Source organism: Cydia fagiglandana, chromosome 13 (genome assembly GCF_963556715.1).
Source record: "Cydia fagiglandana chromosome 13, ilCydFagi1.1, whole genome shotgun sequence".
In the NCBI taxonomy this organism is placed as follows: Eukaryota; Metazoa; Arthropoda; class Insecta; order Lepidoptera; family Tortricidae; genus Cydia; species Cydia fagiglandana.
Genome location: NC_085944.1, coordinates 5,200,001 through 5,215,849, shown reverse-complemented (window position 1 = coordinate 5,215,849; position 15,849 = coordinate 5,200,001). Strand labels below are relative to the sequence as shown.

The 15,849-nt window shown below is 38.9% G+C and overlaps 1 protein-coding gene across 3 annotated transcripts in view; it reads right to left on the bottom strand.

The window, feature by feature from the left end:
* Window positions 1–15,849, bottom strand: part of LOC134670096 (sterile alpha motif domain-containing protein 11-like) — a 250,446-nt gene that overhangs the window by 80,709 nt on the left and 153,888 nt on the right. For all 3 annotated transcript variants that reach the window (XR_010099013.1, XM_063527785.1, XM_063527784.1), the window contains 2 exons: window positions 3,798–3,924; window positions 1,439–1,585 (listed from right to left, as the gene is read on the bottom strand). Coding sequence is in view for 2 of the 3 variants with exons in the window: in XM_063527785.1 (XP_063383855.1) it covers window positions 1,439–1,585; window positions 3,798–3,924 (274 nt within the window). In the remaining variant the exon portion in view is untranslated. The remainder of the gene's footprint in view (window positions 1–1,438; window positions 1,586–3,797; window positions 3,925–15,849) is intronic.

Here is a 15,849-nt window from a genome sequence, read left to right as displayed (position 1 = left end):
GTTGACCATTGGCCGCCTATTTTCGACAGAGGGGAACGCCTGTTAATGGCGGCTCCATTGTTAATTACTCCGAGACGGGCAAGCATAGAGCAAGTAAGGATACATAATTGCTACAAATGCACCAAAAGGAAGTGATCGCGTCTGAGATGTTGATAAGAATGATTAAAATGCCGACTATAGCACAGAATAAATAATAGTACTAGGTAGGTACAGAAGACGCACTCTTTAACAAAACGCGTCTGTTACGATCAGGACAGATATGGCCACTAGGTAGCGTCAGCGCCACGCTCGGCTTATGGCTAGCCACCAAAATTGGTGTGGAACGGATGTACTTTTAGCTACCTGTAGCAAATCGATGAAATCGCGTAGTGAGCCACGCCTGACTATAGCATAATGTAATGCCTATACTGTGTTAGAGCCGTTAGCGGTTTCTATTCTCTGAATCCAGACTAGTTCACATCCTTTGTGCAGGATGTCGTAACACAACTGTTGTCGGAAGTGGCTGTTACAGTAATGGCCAATACAGAAACCAGACAGTCAACCAGTTTAGCCTGTCAGTACGGAGATTTTATTATTTTATTACTCTATGGCCTGCTATTCAGCAATGGTTGGTATATTATGAGACGTAACTGAAATAAGGCTGCTGCAAAGCTAGGTATAAAATTCTAAATCTTAGTTGAGCTAGTACACTCTCGTGTATAATTATGTTGTATTGTAGGTAACTATCCGAAGAAAATGCTCCCCGAGTACGTATAATCCTACAACGGTTTCGCTGGTTAAAATTGGTTTTATTTTTGTATTGACTACAAGAATGTGCAAACTGTCAAAGTTGTCAAAGGTCTGTACTTTCTGATAGGTACTTCCCCTCGTTAGGCGCTTTTCTGGCCCCTGTTTCACCTGATTATGACAAATCACCGTAGATTTCTGGTAATGCTGGTCCTAACAAGCAAATAACACTATTGAGTATTGACGCTATGTACCGTACCGTTATCGACCCTGAAGTTTTCTGTAAAATTTTCAGTGTCAGAAGTCACTTGTCAGCGTGGTGAAATAGGCATACCTGTGCCCTGTATATCAAAAGCTTGTAACAAGTAATACAAGTGGAAGTCCCTTACTAACAAAAGTTGTCAAAAAGGGACTTCCACTTGTACTACACAACTGGTAAGATGGCCGATGGGGTCGAAAAGTGCTCGAGTGGAGACCACGGATTAGCAAGCGCAGCGTAGGACGTCCACCCACAAGATGGACAGACGACCTTGTTAAGGTCGCCGGAAGACGCTGAATGCGGGTCGCTTCCAACCGGCACGTATGGAGGTCCAAAGGCCTATGTTCAGCAGTGGACGTCTTATGGCTGAGATGATGATGATGACTTGTACTACAAGTTACAAGCTTGTTATAAGCAGGGCACTCGTAGTGCAAGATCTTTGGTGGTACTCACTCGTTAGGCGGGCTGTTGTACCGCGCGGCGAGGGAGCGCATGATGTCAGAGTAGTTGCGCGGCGGGTGCGGCGGCGGCGCGTGCGGGCTGCCGCGCTCCGGCGGCGTGCCCGGGTACGACGACGTTGACGGCGTCACGCTGCGGGATCTGTCGACAACAGACACTTTTAGACCCGATTTAAGTATCCAAAACCTGCCGGCCTAGCCAAGATTACAATCGCTATCGCTTCGACAACGAAACGCTTTGTGTCGCTCTTTCTTTTCTTCTGTATTAGGGTCTCCCCTGATATATCGACGCGTATTCGGCAAAAGCCGATAGGAAAAAGCTTTATGTCCACGCAATAAGAGCGAAAACGTCGTCGTTCGGCTCGGCTCGCATCGGCCGGCTCCTGCCGACGCGTCGACGGCTTTTTCGCTCTTATTGCGTGGACATTAAGCTTTTTCCTATCGGCTTTTGCCGAATGCGCGTCGATATATCAGGGGAGACCCTTAGTGCGACAGCAACAGTTGCGTTTCGATCGCTACGGAGCGTAAGCGATTGGCATGTTGGCTACGCGGCCATATGACTAAAGGACCGATCAGCATATCAAGTGTAACCAAGCTACGTTTTATGGCCCAAGTGCTACGTCTAGTACCTGGCGCTCCTATGAGATATGTTTGTATTGTCAATGCCAAAACGGTACATAATCTGCGAGGCCGGAGTATACTAGAGATGTGTGTTGCGTTTATGTCATACAGTTTGCTTGCTGTATAAACGGTAGGTAAATATATTTTTCAACGTATTTAAATCGTGCTGATCTTTTACTGCAGTTGTGGTGAAAATGCTACTTTGAATCTTAGTGGTGAAAATGCTACTTTGAACCTATGTGACTTGTGAACTATATAAATCGCTGCAAGTATCTTAGGTTTATATTATCCTTTTACCCAGTGGAAACCTTTATTAGCGTCATAATAAGGTATCGTAGGAGGGTCTACTCGCGTTGTGTTTACAAAGTTACAAACTTACACATATCGCATGGAGTTTCCGTAGGCGTACAATCCTAATTGGCCTTAGGTCCGGCGTTACAACACCCGTCTAGATACTCGTAGATATCGTTTTATGCTCCATAGAAATTTAAGGTAAAGCTTGGTTATTTTATTCAATGCCACATTACATGAGTGTTATCGAGTACCTTTATATTTAAGTACAAATTTAAACACGTTAGAACTTGAACCTTATACATATTATAACCATTCTCAAAAGTCTTTTCCTATAAAAGTGTTCCGAGAATACCCCATTTTTGTTGTGTTGCGAGCCTGCGAGGTGCTTTATAAGTTGAAGTATATATGTTTTGGATTATTCTCTGAGAGTCTTAATTCTGATGTGAACCTGCTAGAGTGTCTAAGGGCCATTTGCACCACCCCACTAACCCGGAGTTAACCGGTTAAACCATTAACCCAGTGTAAAATTGTACTGGTAACCATGGTAACTCCAGGCTTAACCGGTTAACCCGGGGTTAGTGGGATCGTGAGCCGTTCGATCTTGACGAGCCGGTAACTTCTTCACCTGACACAAGATACTATTTACTATAAGAGTATAGATATTGATACTTAGTTATTTAAATAAAAGTAAACAAATAATTTTGACACCGGTCTGGCCTAGTGGGTAGTGACCCTGCCTATGAAGCCGATGGTCCCGGGTTCGAATCCTGGTAAGGGCATTTATTTGTATGATGATACAGATATTTGTTCCTGAGTCATGGTTGTTTTCTATGTATTTAAGTATTTATATATTACATATATCGTTGTCTGAGTACCCACAACACAAGCCTTCTTGAGCTTACCGTGGGGCTTAGTCAATTTGTGTAAAAAAATGTCCCATAATATTTATTTATTTATTTATTTACTTTGTACATTTTCGGGTAGTTATAACATTTATTGGTTAACCAGCCAAATACAAATCGCCTGGATCTGTCACTGGACGACCTGACCTACATTACCTATTTATCATCTACCCTCAACTGACTTAAGGAGCCATTTGAGGGTAGATTTTGTTTACTTTTATTTAAATACCTAAAGATACAGAGTATTGGCAGGGGGTGTCACTACGCAGTTTAGGTACGTTTGGTCGGCTGGCCTCCCGGGCAGGGCAGGCGTATGGCAGAGTGGGCTGCCGCTCGACCGCACGATCGTCGTGTCACGTGGCGCTCGCGCAAAGGAGATTCACGGTTCGTGCGCGGTTATAAGTTTCATTTTTGCTGCAGGCGGCGAGTATAGGTATAATTTTATACCTAAATCTGACTTTTCTGAAGGAGTCAATTTTCTGTACGGTAGTACTATTAACTAGTTATTCTGTGGTATTGGTCTAGAGAGGCAGTTACCTGGAGGCGGTGGAGTCGTGGGGGCTGAGCCGCTCGATCTTGACGTGCGGCGGCGCCGGCGCGGGCGCGTGCGCGGGCGACGCCGCATCGCGCGCGCAGCGCCGCGCCCCGCCGCCCCCTCCTTCACCTGAGGACAAAACAAAACACTGTCAGTTAAGTCAATCTAAAATTAATTCCTTGCTAAAACCGTCGTATTTAGCGCACTGATCACCATAACGCAGATAAATCATTCTTCTTCCTCGCGTTTTCCCTGCTGGATTAGGGAAATGAATTAGAGATTCACTAGATATGAAATAGTAAACATATGTGACGTTCCACGACAAACGGTACCTTATGGCAGCTGGCGCCGCGATCTGGGAAATGAATTAGAGATTAACTAGACACGATATAGTAAAGGTAATAACTTTACTATTTCATATCTAGTGAATCTCTTCCGGCATTTTGCAACGGCTCATGGGAGTCAAAAATCTTAAGATACCTACACGTTACAAGACAAGGGTAACGTTACTAACGTTAAATAAATCATATGAAAACTTGATGTTTCACTATATACTGACTAGCTAAATCATTATACTCCAGTACCACAAACTGCATACCGGGGTCAGTTCTCCGGGCGACTTTATCACGCGACACTGTCACGCACATTAATCCACCAGATGGCGGTGAGATTGCCGAAAGAATCGCCCGCGTCAAAAGAGCCGCGATGCTATCTAGCGGGTCGTGATCTTTCGCGGCATTATTTGATTCTAAAGTAACATAACCTCAAAATAACTTTCTCTGATAATTATGAGTAACGAGTCTAGGCACGAAGGGAGTGGAAGATAAAACGGAGTATAAGAATGGCGATGTTTTTGGAAAGTATGTGCTTTTAGGTAGTTTTTCGTTATTAACATTTTAGACAGTTCTTAAATCTTAAAGCCTTCGGTAAGAAGTGCATATAGTTGGAAAAATTCGACCTATGCCGCTGTGGCCCGTTCGCCGAGTGGTTCAGGTTGCCGCAATAGCAGAGGACGCTGGTTCGATTCCAGCCTGGGGCACTAGAGGCCTTGGTAACTTTTTCTTAGTATATGCCATTTATTTCAGTTTATAATTTATATAGTAGGTAGTGTTTCTACTTGATAAAAAACAAATTAAAAATATTTTTCTGAAAAATGCTTTAATTTGTTCAAATACTTCTAGTTCTTAAATCTATTTGAAATAATATAGATTGAAGTCGAATGAATTTTCATTTTGTAGATATTATAATTGTCTTGTGAGTAAGTAGGTAATTGTTCACCGCACGATTTTAAGCTCTTTATCTATTGATAGGTTGTTAAATGAAGAAAATTGTTGTCCGAAACACATATTTTTAACCACTTCTACATATTTATTTTATAACTAGGCGAATAAGAAAGGGCTACGCTGGGACGGTAGGACAGTGCAAAATTATGTACCTGCTTTGTGTGTACTTTTGTATGTACTTATAAAAAGAGCGAGCTCATCGCCAACAAACTGCCCCGCAGTTTGGCGAATCTTTGTATTGTGGACATTGTGGTACGCATATTTTATAGTTCCATGTTGTATTCAATAAAAAAAAGGTAATTTCTAGTAGGTATTTGAGTTAATATGGAGCAAACTTTTTAATAACTTTAGTTGTATTTTCTACTTTAAATTATAGTCATACAATATATTTCTTCCTTTTTTTACTTTATGTCACGATTGACCAAGTAGGTACACGAATATAGTGTTTATTTCAACGCTCGTTAATTTCGTAAATGTTAAAAGATAAAGAAGATTTCCAAAAGTGAATCCCTGTTATCAGAAATAAAGATTCTTACATTTCGCGTACACATTTAAATTATTTGCGGATCGGTTCGCAGATACGTCGGCACGCGTGAAATTTGTCAAACGGCGCATTTCTGCCACGATAGTGACAAATGGCGACAGCTTGCAGATTTCAGACAGATCACTTCACTAGATAGTGTATATCCACTCACATGCTTAAACTGTAGTTGCCAGCTGTCACCCTTAAGGTGGCCACTGACGAGACTTCCAACAGTCCAAATAGCGTGGCTGCAATCCAAAATCGGTCCGTGAATGTCAAAAACGTACAATGTTTAATATTAGGATGCCGTCCATTTGGATGAATCCATTGTAAAGGCATCCATTTGGAAGGCTCTTCAATGGCTGGCTTTACAGAGGTCACTGAAAACTATCAATCGTGTGACTGAATAAAAGTATAAGACGACTTCCGCGTACCACGAATTGGCGTTCCTGTACTAAAAAAGTACCTGTATGAAACGTGACCGCTCATTTAAGTTGCGTCCAGAGTGTTTGTGCGCTCGTAATAATAAAATATATCAACTCAAGTTGAGTTTCAGGGTTGTTGTATTAGGTAGGTGGCGCTAGGTGGCGACAGTGCCACGCGCGGCTTATGGCTAGCCACCAAAGTTGGCGTGGAACTGATGTACTTTAGCTACCTGTAGCAAAGCGACGAAATCACGGAGTGAGCCACGCCTGGACGTACTAAGATGCGGATTCTATGGTAGGTAGTCTGTTCCAGATCATTGTCCACAATCCACGCAAGGTACTTATTGCTGTCGTTGGTTAATGGTTCAATAGTATTCACTTAAAATGTAAATAACCATAAAAGATCGTAAACGCCAACGTTCTTACGGATAACTATAGTCGCCATCAGATATATCGGACCGGCCAAGGTGTTCACAATATCTGAACACGCACTCTAACGCCTTGACAATAGAGGCGTGCTCAGATATTTGTGAGCACCTTGGCCGCTCCGATATATATGATGGCGACTGTACATTCTTGAAAGGTTTTCGGCGCCTTTATAGATAGTAATCTGTCATATGAAATGTGTTAAGAGAAATTGGTAATTGAGTAAACATTTAATTTGGTATTCAAGATGGAAATGTCTTTCAATTAATCACGATTCTTGGAGAATACGTTGCGTGTGTGACATCTAGGCTCTACATATGTGTCAACTTACGTATAATTTTTAGAGATGCCACGAATATTCGGCAACTATTCGGTATTCGGCCTATTCGGCCACTTTTCCGGGGCATCTCCAATAATTATAATGTGTGAATAAGTAGAGGTATAGTTAAAGGCTAAAGCACACTGCATGCGTAATGCAGCTAGACTCTTGGCTCCCTAGGTAACTTGGTTGCTGAAAGTATATGAATATACTAGCTGCTGCCTGCGACTTCGCCTGCGTAGCGTAATTAATGATGATTACCGTGACAAAAAGTATGGAGAGCAGCAGATACCTATATAGAGGTTCTTTGGCTTTTATTTACATATAAGTAAATAAGGATAGGTACTAAATGCTGTCGGAATTTTAAAGAGACAACTCAGCTTCAACAAAACTCAAACATACGCAGAACACGTTACCATTACAAGTATGTTTATATGTACTCGTGTGTATGACCATGACATTACATTGTACAAACCAGAATTGACATAAAAGTCCCAATTAATAAATGCTCGCGATACCAGAACCGATACTTCCTCTACGATGTCAACTTTTTATTGCTCACCTCACCTTGCCTTCAATTGTTCATAAGTTATGGCAACTAGAGTTACTACCTATAAATAAGCTGATAAGTATAGTAAAATGATCATAGCCTCATTTTATACTCGTAAAAGTACAAGTTAAAATATTACATGTGTGAATTAGCAACATTGATGCGATTGACACTAAAGCTGTATAAAATAGGTCGTAAAGCTATACGTACAATGAACTACAAAAAGGAAAGAGGTATAGACGAATGTAGTTGTTTTTTTTTAATCATTTTCATAATATGTAATGTTAATACTTCAAATGTATAGCTATCGACAATTAAACACAAGCCGTTTTTGTCCTTGAGTGTAGGTATTTGTAGTGTCAACCAGGTAAGTACGTTTTAAATGTAATATGATTGAAGACTACGAACTAAATTTTGGTTACTCGATTTAAAAGCAATTAGTTCTAGTTATGTTTATAATCAAGAACATAAAATATAAACTCAATGTACCTAATATACCTAATGCTAATTTAAATAATAACGTTTTGAAAAGAAATAGTAGTTGTTATTAATATAATTTAAAGTTAATACTTTCAAAAGTATGGGATTCGAGTAGGAACATTATTTGTAAACCATTTTTTAGGGTTCCGTACCCAAAGGGTAAAACGGGACCCTATTACTAAGACTTCGCTGTCCGTCCGTCCGTCCGTCCGTCCGTCCGTCCGTCCGTCCGTCCGTCTGTCACCAGGCTGTATCTCACGAACCGTGATAGCTAGAGAGTTGAAATTTTCACAGATGATGTATTTCTGTTGCCGCTATAACAACAAATACTAAAAACAGAATAAAATAAAGATTTAAATGGGGCTCCCATACAACAAACGTGATTTTTGACCAAAGTTAAGCAACGTCGGGAGGGGTCAGTACTTGGATGGGTGACCGTTTTTTATTTTGCTTTTTTTTTGTTCTTTTTTTTGCATTATGGTACGGAACCCTTCGTGCGCGAGTCCGACTCGCACTTGCCCGGTTTTTTTATAATCGCAAGCGACGCTACATGTCACCGTTTATGGTGTGTCAGGTATTGTCACGATATATCAATTGATATCGCGTTTTATCGTAACATACAATGACTTACGGCAAGTTTATTTATTATATTATCTCACAAAATAAATCAATAGTTGTTATGATAGCCGTGAAGTTGTGTACCATAGCATAATGTCCATAATAGTCAGCTGAATATTTCTCATCATTGTGTTTACGCTTGTTGTCAGTAAAATAGTCATGTTATTTAATTTTTTTGATAAATTAAGACCGAAAAAATGACAGGCCTCGTGATACATGGTGTGAACTATCTTTTTTTATTTTATTATCTGGCTTGTCAGACTAACTGGGAATTAATGGAGCCTTTTATGGCGGTTCGGCTGCCTTTGTTGCGATGTTTATAGCGTATCAGCTACTATGTAGGAATATGTTAAGAAGAAAACACATTGATACACGTGTCTCTTAAAAGTATTCTTAGCGAGCATCAACATACTTATAAAAAATATTTTGTCAATTAAAAATAATTGAAAAAGGAAACTAAAATAAGAAACAATTAAATGCATTACTTAGGCAAGCGTATAAATACGAATTTTTCCCGCTCAAATAAATTAAATATCATATATAAGTAAAGTACTGAACAGTATCCCATACATATGTATGTATATGTTATTAAATAATAGTTAAGAAAATAAGATACCTAGTAGTCTAATCTTAATGTGCCATCTCATACATTTATTAAAATGAAATAACATTAACATAAAGATTAATGACATAATACAATCCATACAAAGGTGTCTACACGCTACCGGGCAACCAAACCCATTTCATTTCTGTTATGAGACTGGACCATTAGAAACTAAGTAACTTTGACTACAATGTATTGAATGACCAAGTATAAAATAACGTCATAACCGTGTATATGTTATGGAGAAATTATGTCAAAATGACATTTTCGGAGACATTATACAAGTATAATAATATTAATAATATCGCTATGTGGGGTATCGCCTACGTGGAAATGGACCATCTTTCACAAGTTCTATAGGACGAGTATTTGATATGGTCATTTGGATGTAGTTAACTGTATCAGATTATAGTATTGTGACTAATAGTTATGTTCGATATGATAAATCGTGTTTTAAATATATGTAGGTACTAACAATAAAGTGTCTCAAATTGTAGGCGTAGCTTAAAATACCATAAATCATGATTTACCTCTTATGGTTCGAAAATAAATTGTGGACAAAAAGTATTTCATTCGGCTAAGATTTTTGAAATTCACCAATGTTCCCGCGGCAAAACGCGTTCATAAAGAAACAAGTTACATTATTACAAGATTATAAAATACTTGCGGACAAATGTATAGCTTAAACCACCCTAATATTAGCTTCAAGGTAGAAAACGCAAGTGGCGCCACGTTGAGCGGCAAACATAACTTTGTGTTCTAAATTTGAAATCAAATATTTGTTGACGGAAGTTATCAGCGTCGATGATGACCGATGTCGGACGAAAGCGTTCGGGTCACCTGACATTTTAATGAGAGGAAATGCGTACCGTTATCACTTCGGCGTATAGTCTAGGAGCCGATTGGTAAAAGGTAAAAAACCTATAATTTATAATTTTGAATAACAAGCGTTGACTCGCGGCGCAACTCATGTGAACAAACGCAAACAGAACTATTTTAAAAGACTTTCCATAATTATAATTGATTTTCATATAATTTAGCTTTTACAATCAACAGTAAAATGTAACCGTCAGTTTCAAAGTAAGCGCTCAATTAACCCTAGGTTCAGTGTTACAACGCGGTTTTACATGCTCATTGTTTTCTAATACTTTGACTGAACCTTTGTTTGACATTGTTTTGTTTTAAGTCACAAGACACTGAGTACATTTATTTATTTTTACGGAATAAGTTATGGGATTTGCTTAATGAAGTCTATAAAGGTAGTTTTAAAAGATACATTATTTGTCTAAGGGTAACATCCCATTTCCAACGACAGCTGCACTACTGTTAATTTTACTATGGAAATTGACAATATGACAGCGACGCGTTCAGTACCGGTAGTGCAGCTGCGGTTAGAAATGGAATTTTACCATTATGATCCTTTTGCGATGGATGACACTTCCACGGTGCGTTGTTTTTCAAATCAGTGCAAAATTCGTTTAGACGGAGTTTATCCAGATTATTTTTTACAATACCTAACTGAGTAAAGTATTAAATAGGTTGAAATGTAACAGGTAATTCGCAGAAATTAGTCAAATTTCAAACTAATTTGTAAAAATACAACTTTGACACTCATGACTTAACACCACGTATAAGCAGAAGTTGCTAAGCGGGCGACGTGTTCAAAATTACCTTGACACGCTCTTATTATCTTGACAACAAAGTCGCGTCAAGATAGTTTTGAACACCTGGCCCACTTAGCAACTTCTACTACTGACTGTACGTTGTCAACTGTGTTATCTGCCACTTGACACTGCTTATCTAAAATATCTGATAAGTAGTCGTAAATAGACTACTAGACGCAGCCGTCACCAGGAAATACATCAATTCGAGAGTCGTTATTTCTATTAAGCAAATAAATAAGTTTTAGGCAAAAATTTCATTTTTCTTACGACAGGCAACTAATACTCATCGAGACAATTCTAAAAACCCCTAACACAATTACGTTACGTTGTTTCATCACAGAGTTCCTATGGCCACCTCCTGTCTCCATCATCAGGTCAGCTCGATGGTACCATAATATTGCATTGTCATCCGATTTATACTTGCATGCAAAATTTCAGCTCAATCGGAAACCGGGAAGTGGATCAAATTTAACTTGCAAGATTTGATTACACACAGACAGACAGACAACGGTCAGGTGAAACTAAATAAATAAAAGCTTGTAAAATAGTCTCTGTTTGGCTTAAAAAGTTTTTGGTTCGATTCTTCGTATCAAAAAGAATAGATAGTATAGAGGGGTCCTGTCATTGTCAATTTTGTAGTCACGGCACATTTACTGCCATCTATCGACACACGATTAAAACTTAAAATAAAATTGAAAATGTATAAAATAATCAAAATATGTTTACGGATAAATGGTTCTTAATTTTTATTGTTCCCTACTGACCCATGTTCTTTCACTGAAATGTGTTAAAATTGTTTAATACCAAACGGTGTCGTTAACGCCATCTAGCCGAGAATAGGCCAAAGGTAATGGCGCCATCTATTCGAGAATAACTTTTCCTTGGCCGTCCGAGGCACGTTTTTTTCTTAGACTTTATTTATCTTATACGGAGTTATATATATCTCTGTTCGTATGTAGGGTTCTTTTGGGGTAGGTTGTATGTTAACAAAAATTGAAACTGTCACTCTGGTTATTCCTCTAATTTAGCTCGCCCCTGCTTTTAACTTAATTCCGTGCAGGTCGCGGGCACCGTCGAACAAGGTACCGTTCGCAGGCGCCTGACTTGAATGGCTAGGCCTATTGACGGTACCGTTCGCAAATACTGTACGTGGTGCTTGTTGAACTGTATAGGCGATCGATGAGTGACCTAGGTGAACTACAATGCTGTACGAAAATACAGAAATACTTAATTGACAAGACCGTAGGTACTTTCGTACCTTTACCTATTTAGGTAGGAAGGGTAGCATGCTTCAGCGTAGTATTTTGGGTCTTATTTTATTTAAATACAGCTTAGTATACACATGGGCCACGTTATGAATGAATTCATTTATTATTATGTGTCCATGCAATTTTAGAGCTTGCTGTACATACCTATATTAATTTAGCAAAACTTAAATGTATGGGGTAACGCGTCCTAACGTCAGCTATTCCTTAATATAATTTAACCCATACTATGAAAAATGCTTGCCCGTATTAGGACAGGTTACCTTTAAAAAATCACATCACAAAACAAACCAAGACCTCACCTCTACTTAAAAGTAAACAAAACCAAATGACTTCAGACTGGCCGCAAACAAGAAGTTTGTTTGAAATCGATTTAAAAACAAATCGATTACCGAGACCCCAGGCCGACCTCCTCCGAGAGACGATCAGTCAACAAAGATTGAAGCTGCTTGTATTTTCCCTCTCTTTTCATCTTTTGTGACCGAGTGAGATACCGAGATGTCGCAGGGGTTAAGATTTAAAGGTCATTGCGGATGATGCTGAATAAATATTAGAATTTATTTTTTTCCGCGACAAGGAGTTTATTTTTACATTTGATGTCAAAAGTAACATGTACCTAAGAGTCCTAAGACTTGTTAATTTAAGCGGAGGAAAAAATACTTCCATTTGATATACAAAAGGAGGCCTCCGTCACTAAATAATATATCTGATCTGATTGCTCGTACTAAATTAATGTAGGCAAGTACATATAGGTTATTTTATCATGTGCTTATTGTCTATACAATTAAGCGTACTGGACTACTGGATAACATTTAAGGGTAAAACAGAAAACTGTACTGTAGAGAAAAGTGTAGAGTTCGCGCGAACACACTAGTTTTCTCTCCTGTGTGCAATAGTTAACAGCTTGAGGGCATGTAAGTAATGATTTTATCATAGTTCTCTAAATAAAAGGAGGACCTTTTCATGTGGATAAGGGTTAAATTAGAAAATTAACCTTTATAGCCCTTAACTCTTCTTGTATGTCTACAGGAAAGACGTAACACAGTTTTCTGTTTGACCCTTAAGTAAGGTTGGTAAGCTTTGTCTATGACCTGAATGACTTTAATGATTTTAAAAACGTTTACAAACCACAAAAACCTGAAACTTAACTGTTCAGTCAACAAGGCATTTCTAACGATCTCTGTCAAGTGCCAGTCATGTTGGGTGGATTAGAACCTGCCCGTAAATCACAAACTATCGTAAGTTATAAAGACGTGTATGGGATATACGACGTTTTGGTAATTAGCGTAGAACACCTGCTCGTGAAGTACAGAATGTCGTATGTTATGTGGGTTTGTGTGGGAGATACGACGTTTGTATAGTTAGCGCAGGACAGGCGTACGCGCACCGCGCAGTCAACACACGCTGTTTGTGCTGCGTGGGCGGGTGACCCCCCAGGAGATTGCGGAGTGAAATACTATAGAAAGTCAGCTCCTAAGAAAACTCATCTATTGTATTTTTGTAACTAGAATGTATCATTTTGTTATTTATGTACTTGTCAATTTCAAGTAAACAAACAGTAATGTTATCAAAGATAGGCAACCAAAGATGCCGACATCGACAATTACCTACTTACTTACTACAATCATATGTAAATACTTAACCCTTAAATTGGCAACGGGACAGAGGAGGCACATAAACTTTGCTCGTCTTTTTGCATTTTATTTAAACAGAATCAGTAGTACTATTTAATTGAGCTCCGAGGAGGCTTGAACTCACGACCCTCCACATTAAATTGATCCATATAAAATAATCACTAATGACATGGTTTACTAACATTATATACTATTTTATTCATGTTATATTTGTACCGACTAATTTAAATTACTTATTAATAATTTATTTATGAATTATAGTGTACCTAGTAGAATTTTTGTGAAATTTGTGACTGCCTTATACTCGTAGCTAAGCAACTTGCATTTGCCAACACAATACTTCGACCCGCACTTAGCACAATCATGAACTTTCTACAATACTTATTCTATATCTATTACCCATGGTTGACAGTCGGGCACGGGCATTACTTCAGTCCGAGCCATAAATCTCGCATTTGCCCAAGCTCTGCTTGCAAATTGTGCTCGTAATCGCTTCCTTATGACAAAATCATTTAATTCCCGACCCGGGGACACGTTGTGCAAGAGAATGTGACCGGGACTGTCACAGTGATGGCTGGGTCTTGGATTAAAACGTTGTATGAAGGCATTTTTTGTCGTTATGAACACCGGTAGCATGCACGAAAAAGTGTCACGTTGTGGACAGATCTCCATGGTAACGTTACGGCCACGTGTTTTCTTATGACGTTATCACGCAAAATGATCGTCCGTAAACCGACTTTACAGACAACCATATCTTTTGCTCTAAGGATGTGCTATATAAAGCTGTGTAGAGATTAGAGTTGTGCTGTTTTGGAGAACGTTCTAACTATTTTGTACAGAAAACGTTCTCGCTCGAGAATATTTCGGAACGGCGAAAGTACCCAGGAACGGCGAAATTGTGTTAGAGATATAATATGTTTTATTTCTTTTTAGCTATAGGAGGTATACACATTACACAACAAATTCAGAAAATTTTTCATTTTGTAACCTGCCCAGCGCCTACTTACCTATTAATTTGATAAACAAAATGTATCCTAAACCAGCCATACATATATCCTTCCTTCGGCCTTCAAAACAACCTAACAAATGACGAAATTGTCAAGCTGATGGACTTCTGTGATATTTATAAGACCTATGTACCAACACAGCTTCGACAATAAAGAAAATAATTCGTTTTTTTAGCATTAAAAATAATGTAAACAATCTTGATGTGTCTTTTAGCTGAAAAACACATTTTAAAAATTTAATTAATAATTTATTTACATACAATATATATATGTATAGTGGTACTACTAAACGAAATTAATAACTAGCTTAAATCTAAAATAGGCCCCTGGGCATTGTACCAACGATGCTGGCGGCATTTCTCCGCTGTATCGCAATGCTGATACCTACGTTGTGCGAGGTAGCCGCCAGCTCTTCGGTCAACTTATGCGCGCTGGGACCCCATGGACCTAGAGTTTCAACTCCAAATGGTACAAAATGGTACTCTCTACCGAGGCTCTTATATTTATATTAAAAATAAGTTACGGCAAATATGTAACAATTATGAAACTAATACGATCATTTATATTCTTCTGCTTTCATAAGTAATAGTTTTTGATTTTTAAAAAGCGTTTTTCAATTATAAAACATGTCAAGATCGCTTACCTAAGATCTTTCTAGTGCTAAAAAAACGAACTTTACCTATATATGTGACTGTTGTATTCGCACGAATAAAAGTTACTGTTGATACTAAAATATATTATAATCCTGTATCTCCGACGTTGATAGTATAAAGTCCTCGGTAATCACTTATATCGAAGCCTTATAGCCACCAACCAACAGCTACCCAGAAACCTGACCATAAGGTCCATAAGCCAGGCCTCCGGGCTTCAAATCAGTCCCTCGAGCTTAAAAAAACAACCTAACAAGCGCGTCGTTACCGCGGCGCAGGTGAGCGCAAACAACAACTATTTGTGCGCCCGCGCTGGGTCAACAACAGGTGCGCGCGCGGCCATATGGCGAGCGGCCCGGGATTTGTCCGACTGTACTGGAATAACATGCGAATTTGAGACCATTATCATACCGTATGGCCTATTTTGAATTCTTCAAGGAGCCCTAGACTCTGCCAGTGCAGTTCAATTGACAAAAGCCTCACAATTGACATTATTGTTAAAAAAACTAGAATAAAGACAAAAAATTCTAGAAGAGGAAAGATTTGAATGATAAAGCTGGAAAAACCACGCTTAATTCACCAGCGGAATTACTTGCGACTCCATGC